This window comes from Pteropus vampyrus, unplaced genomic scaffold (assembly GCF_000151845.1).
Source record: "Pteropus vampyrus isolate Shadow unplaced genomic scaffold, Pvam_2.0 Scaffold23, whole genome shotgun sequence".
NCBI classification, from domain to species: domain Eukaryota; kingdom Metazoa; phylum Chordata; class Mammalia; order Chiroptera; family Pteropodidae; genus Pteropus; species Pteropus vampyrus.
Window position 1 is genome coordinate 8,585,870 of NW_011888804.1, and position 6,825 is coordinate 8,592,694.

Below are 6,825 nucleotides of genomic sequence, written 5' to 3' on the forward strand. Positions count from 1 at the left end.
TTAGATTCACCTGCCTTCACATGCAATCTCATAGAACCTTCACAAGGTCCCTATCAGGCAGAGACTTATTATTCCACTTTTTTCAGATGGAAAAATTGGAACTCAGCAAGGTGAAGGGTCGTTCTTGAGGTCACTCAACTCAGATGAGACGATTTCCCAGCCATCTGGGTTCAGAGCCTCAGTTCTGGTCCCTACCCCTTTTCATGAATTACTGAGATATTGTTGTAACTGGTATCCTCAACCCTGGTGCCCAAAGTGGATCCCTCTCTCTTCTCCCAATTATCCACCTGGGTTGTCTACATCAGCCAGATCTACCTGCTTCTCTCTCCAGGGGTCCTGTAGCTGGAAAAGAGAGGAGAACTGTTTCCACAAGTCCCTGTTTCCACGCTTGAGAAAAAATGGAGGGCACCAGGGCAGACCCTGGCTGGGAGGTGCCCACTGCCGGGCTATCCTGGACTCCAGTCTCCAGAAATCCAAGAGCAGCGTGGAAAGGGCTGGACCCAGAGCTGGGCCCCTTGCTCCCTGCCCACCTTCGGGGGAAGAGAAATTACTGAGGCTCGCTGTTCAAGATCTGAGCGGAAGAAGGCATTGGGGCAGGGGAAGCAAATTAAGTGCCTCAGGGGGCCAGACAATAATGTAAATTATTGAAGTCAAGAGGAAATAGGAACTCTGTGGCCAACTGGATAGATTTGGGTGACCTCCTGTTCCGTCTAAATGCATTCGAATTCAGCTGCTTTAAAAAAAAAAAAATAGGCTGGTCATCTTCAGCCCACGGGCTGGCCAGTTTGCAATTTGAAGGAGCTTTGCTGCCCGCTTCCCTGAAGCTCCTCTTCTCCCTCCTCCCTAAAACTTTTATTCCGGACTTGTGAGTGAGTCTGCGTCTGTCAGGTCTTTGGGTGTGTCCGTCGAGTGCCATTCCCCCGTTTCTCAGGCGGGCGCGCTCCCTCTCCCCTCTGCCGCCTCCCCTTACTGCCTTGCTCCCTCCCTCCCTCTTGTGCAGAGGCTCTTGGCCCAGGTCCCTGAGCCCCGGCGGCTGCCAGCGGAGGACGCAGGAGGGGTGAGGTCACGTCTCCCTTGAGCCTCGCTCCGCCGGCTTTTCAGAGCCTCGCCAGGAGCCGGGGGCCAGAGTCCCAGACCGCGCCAACCGTGCGCTCCTCTGCTGTCCCCGCGCCGCCGGCCTCGCCCATGTCTCAGTACGCCCCCGGCCCGGACTTCAAGAGGGCTTTGGACAGCAGTCCCGAGGCCAACACCGAAGATGACAAGACCGAGGAGGACGTGCCCATGCCCAAGAACTACCTGTGGCTCGCCATCGTCTCGTGTTTTTGCCCCGCGTACCCCATCAACATCGTGGCTTTCGTCTTCTCCATCATGGTGAGTGGGTTAGGACCAGGAGGGGACAAGGGGTGGGACAGTGGGTGGCGTTGCGCCCCTCCCGGAGACCCAGCGCGCTCTACACGGCTCCCTTCCCCACAGCCCTGCGCGTCCAGGGTTCTTCTCGTCCTCTGCACCTCCTCCCCCTCACCTTTCTCAGGCTCTCGAAACTTCCCTCCACCAGCTCCGCCTCCTCTGCGCTCCTTGTGGCGCTCAGAGCCCTGACCAAGCCTCCCCGGGCGGGCTTCCCACTTCCTTCCAGCACCCAGGCTGCACTCTCTCTCCAGCCGGGCAAAGTTCTGCCGTCGACTTTGCGGCTTCTCTCCCTGCCTCCGACATTCCTCGGCACTCCTGGGGTTCTTCTCAACCCGCTTTTCTAGACCCTCAAAGCGCGCCATCTGGACAGGCAACCGCACGCTGCGTTTCCGGGCGCGCGCAGGCGCTCCGTGCCCCGCCGGCCGCGCCCGGCGCTCGGGCTCCCCCGCACGCAGGGTTCTCTCGGTGCCTACGGTACTTTGGCTGCTGCGCCCAGGGAGCCGCCTTGGCCACTGTCTGAGAGTCCCTAAGCGACTCCCGACACCCTCTCCTTGACCCCTGCTTCCGCACTTTGGCACGCCCACTCTGGGGCAACAGTTCTTTCTCGCTTCTTTTACGCCAGCGCCCTCTCTGCGGTTCCCTCGGGCACCCCCCGGCCCTCTTTCCTGCGTGCCGGCTCCCTCTCCAGGCCTCTCTGGGGCGCGCGCGCTCGCCTCTCTGTTACTCTTCCTACCCCAGCACGTTGTAGATCTCCCTCGTGCGCTGCGCACGCCCCGAGCGCTCCCAAACACCCCTCCACGGCTCCGTCCTGCGCCCGCGGCGCTGGCGGGAATGCTTGGGGAACTCCGCGCGCTGCTTGCGTGCGGGTCTCCGGGAGTAGAGACGGCGGAGGCCTCGAGTCCGCTCTTTCGGGGCTCGCCTCCGCGGCCCTCCAAAGCCGATAGGGCGAATCTCACCAGGAGGGCGACGAGCACCCGCGAGCTCCTCGCCTTATTGACTGGAGCAGCTGGCCCGGGGGTGGCTGCGGGGTGAGGTTCGGACTGACACTGTCCCGGGGCAACCCTGGCAGTGAGCTCCCTCCCCCACCGGCCCACCTCCTCTGCAGCTGGGCAGCGGAACTCCCCAGCCACAGACGGGGTGAGTCGAGATGCAGCTCAGAGAAGATCGAGAGCCACCGCCCCCTCCCCCATTCAAGTCCGCCCACACTTGTCCGTGGGTGGCACCGTATTCTCTTCGTGAGTACGCACGGAGAACTCGTTTGCACCCGCAACTTGCCCTTTCCTAAGCCCTGTTTGTAGGCTGTCTACACCAAACATCCACGCGTGCAGCCGTTGAAGTTTCGACTGCGTGGGTTCAAACCCCAGTTCCACCACGGGCCAGCTGTAAGATGTCTGAAATCACTACATCTCTCTTAACCCCAGTCTCTTTGTAAAAATGGAAGTAATCATAGCTGTTTTTCTTGGGGTGGTTGTATTAATGAGATAATAATTTTAAAACGCTCGAAACAGTGCCCAGCAAGGTACTGGTAAATCAAAAGTCACTTCCTGGGGCCTTCTCCGATTGCTGTTTAAAATCAAACAGTCTGTTGTTGTAACTTCACCTAGAATAGAATGTCAGGCGGCAGATGCTCAGTAAACGTAATGAAATGAATGCATGTATGAATGAATGAACGGTGTTCATGGTCCGCAGTGTCTGCTTTCCCTGCACACTGGAGCCCCGAAAGTCACCGTACTGGGTTTCTTAGGACCAACTAGGCAGTTTCCTTTTTTCCTTCCTCTCTCAAGATTTCCGGTCTTGGGTTTTTTGTAGCAGGGCTGGAAGGCAGAATCAGACTCTCTAGCTAGAGCTGGTGGCCACGTTCTGTGTTGGTTTGTTAATGACAGCAGCCAAGTCACTCCTTTTCCAGTGCCAACAGAAAATTGCCTGCAAAGCCTTTTCCTCCTCGTTGATCTGTGATGAACTAATGCTCCAGCTGGTGGAGACAAGTTAAATACTAACGATGCCACTGGGTGTGTCCCGGAGGTTAAGATTTGTACCTGCTTTGAATAGAAACCTCTTTTTATGACCTACCCCCCACATCTCATCCCCATTCCCTCCTCCAAGCCTTTTTCAATAGTTTAATAGCAAGAGACCATCCCATTGCCAGACACAGACCTTGGAATTGGAAAGTTGACTCTGGGCAAGTTTCATACCTTTTTAAAGCCTCGGTTTCTTCATCTAGAAAATGGGAATGTGGCAAGTGTTTTAAGTTGAGCAAAACTGTTATAAGGATGAAACAAAATAAAAGCCACCACCCCACAACCCACGACATTGTGCTAGGTACCTGCAATAATTGTCAGACTGGTGGATAGATTTGGAGCCTGGAAACACCTTATGTCACATGAAAATAACATCCAAGAAGTGAAAGCCCAAATTCTAAAAAGAGCTTCCTACACCCTCCCCATTGCACTCCCTTTAAGGTACTAGAAATATTTTTTCATTGAAATAGTACAGAACTGGGCTCGACGAGTTCTCTGATAAAGACTCTAAAGTCCAAAGAACCAAGAGGAAGAGGAAGGGTGTGCAGGAGGAAGGTGGCTGACCAACTCTGCCAGGTGTGTGCTTTCCCTAGGGTGTCTTGCAATGTTCTATCCCGGCTCCTTTCGAATCTCACTTATCTGTAATTTGTGATAAATTTGGCCACACCAATGCTGGGAGTGGTTCCATTCCCCCAGGGAGACATTTGGAAATGTGGGGGGAACATCCGTGGTGTCTCAATGATTGGGGGCACTCCTGGCATTTGTTGGAAAGGACCAAGAGTTCTAATGTCCTACAATGCTAGAGACTGCCCCCTAATAAAGAACTCACCTGCCCCAATCATCAAGAGCATCCCAGCATCAAGACAGATAATGCAAACTGACAGAAACATAGACATATGGAAAATACTGACAAGGCTCAAAATAAGTAGTTTCCAGAAAGTAAAAAGAGCCAGCAATCTCAAAACCATCGATATCTTTATTTATTAAACCAAGCCCGGAAAGCTTTCTATAAAATTACAATGTTGGAGTAGGTGCTAGGGAATGAGAAAACTACTTTGAAAATTATATATTTGAAAAGAGCATTCCTCAAGCTATGAGTATCTGTGATCTTTCCACCACCCCAGTCCTGGAGGTTGTGAGGCAGTGGGTTGCAGGTGAGAATCGGTAAAACATGGCTTGTTGATTCGGAATATTGGTGGGGCAAGCATTGCCAGTGGCAGAGACACAAAAGTCTTTGCTTCTCCATATATCGAGAGTCTATTTGTTGAAAGGGCACTTAATCTGTACTTAATGTCCAGAGACCTATCTCAAGAATTTCTCCCCAGACTGGGCCACTGCTAGTCCATACTACATGTGCATGTGAGATTGAAAATGGCACCCCCTCCTCCACGCAGATGCAGCCCTGCACCAGGGCACACAGCTGGGAAAGTGGAGCCCAGGCTAGCTTTCGGGCCTCACTCATCATGCTCCCAGGTTTCCTGGGTGCATCCCCGGTTATCTCTGTTTATTCCATCTGAAAGGAACCTCAAAATGTGGCTTTTGACCCTGGAGAAAGGATATTTGTTCATGCAACACATATATATTGAGCACCTATTATGTGCCAGGCTATTTTCTGCTATTTGCTATGTTTGTGATTTCATGCAACTTCCTCAAACTTTCAGAGGCTTTGTTTTACAACCCTGTAAAATAGGTCGTGATAATACCTACTAAGTGCTCAAAAGAATAAATGGTACCAGTTAAATAGTTTCATCTCATTGCCTAAAACACAACTAGAACTCAATACATGTTGATGATGATGATGATGATGATTGTGGTGGTGGCGGTGATGGTTGGTGATGGTGATGGTGATGGTGATGGTGATGGTGATGGTGATGATGGGTGTATTTTAGGGATACAGGTCATTGCATTTTCCAGTAGCAATTTCCCTGTTTTTATTGAGACTATCAAATTTGATAAGAATAAAAGCAACGACCAATAAACATGTCACTGGAATATGTAACTGTTGCTGCTGAAGGGTAAATATTAATGCCATACTGAAACACATTCAAATAAACATGGTTATTTGGTTAAGCATAGAGTATTGAACACACCTGTTTTTCTCCATTCCCTTCTGAAACCACTTAAAATGACAGTAAGTGAATTCAGAAGCGTACAAACACCCAAAGACAAATTAGCAAAACAGGAAAAGAGATGAGAGCGGTAACAAAATATTAGAAGATGGAAAATGGCTAGTTGAGCCTTGACTAGCTTTACAGAATTGATAACAATGAAACTAAATCCTGCAGAAGGAGGCAACGAAAAGTCAATTTGCCCTGCAAAATTCTAGAAAGGCTCAGAAATTAGAGATACCAACTGAAGATATCACTTTTGAAGGTAGGAATAAAAGGCAGGGCTGAAGGGAGAAGAGATCTTTGACGGTCTGTTTAAGAAGTCAGTCAACCACCCGAAATTATCTCCCGCCCCATGCCATAGGCACCTACTTCCTTAACAAACCTGATAGACCATGAGAGGTTTGCTCCCTGGTGAAACTGAACAAAATAGCTCTGGACACTAGGCCAGCTGAGAGTAAAGTCAAGGTGTCACACAGAAAACAGGGGACGAATGGAAAGTCTGCATGTGGAACAAGGAAGCCTCTAGTTCCCTCCCCCACTTGACATCCTTACCCTGGTATCCAGGCAGAAGATCGGAGAATTCATCTCCAAGGATGTGACCTTCCAAAAGGAAAAAAAAACCCAAGGATACAAACATTTAGGAGTCCTCCAGTGAAAGGATGAAATCGCCACCGAATCCCTCACTCCAGGTGCCCACCCATGGACAAGCCTCATCCTCATCCGCAAAACTCTTGAAAAGGTTTTCAGTGTCTCGCTTCGAAACATGAAGAGACAGATAAAGATTATCAGACATTTGAGAAATTCTTCTGAGTTAAGAGACCTGTGGTTTACAAAAGAAATGAAGTGTAAGTAAGTAAATAATGAGAAGTAGAAGAAAACTTCAAGAATACACGATTAACATCCTCACAGAAGAAGCCATGTGTGTCCACAAAAAAAGAACAGGTTGGGAAAAATAAAATAATCAGAGAAGCAAAACAAAGCTCTTGGGAATTAAAAATATGAGGGTAGATATTTAAAAAATAAAAAAACGGTGGAAGGATTAGAAGTAAAAATTGAGGCACCCTCAAGGAAGATACTAAAATCAAAATGATGGAAAGTAAAGAAGCAGCTCAGACATCCATTGATAAATGGACGGATAACATGTGGCACGCACATACAACGGAATATTACTCAGCTTTTAAAGGAAATTCTCACACGTGCCACAGCATAGATGAACCTTGAAGATATTATGCCAAGTCACAAAATAAGCCAGTCACAAAGGGACAAATATTGTATGATTCCACTTACAC

The 6,825-nt window shown here is 49.7% G+C and overlaps 1 protein-coding gene across 1 annotated transcript in view; it reads left to right on the forward strand.

Moving 5' to 3' along the window:
- The first annotated feature begins 910 nt into the window (after positions 1–910).
- TMEM233 (transmembrane protein 233) overlaps positions 911–6,825 on the forward strand; it is a 25,970-nt gene continuing 20,055 nt past the window's right edge. The window contains exon 1 of the mRNA XM_011355853.2: positions 911–1,371. Coding sequence (XP_011354155.1) covers positions 1,186–1,371 — 186 coding nt within the window. The 5' untranslated portion in view covers positions 911–1,185. The remainder of the gene's footprint in view (positions 1,372–6,825) is intronic.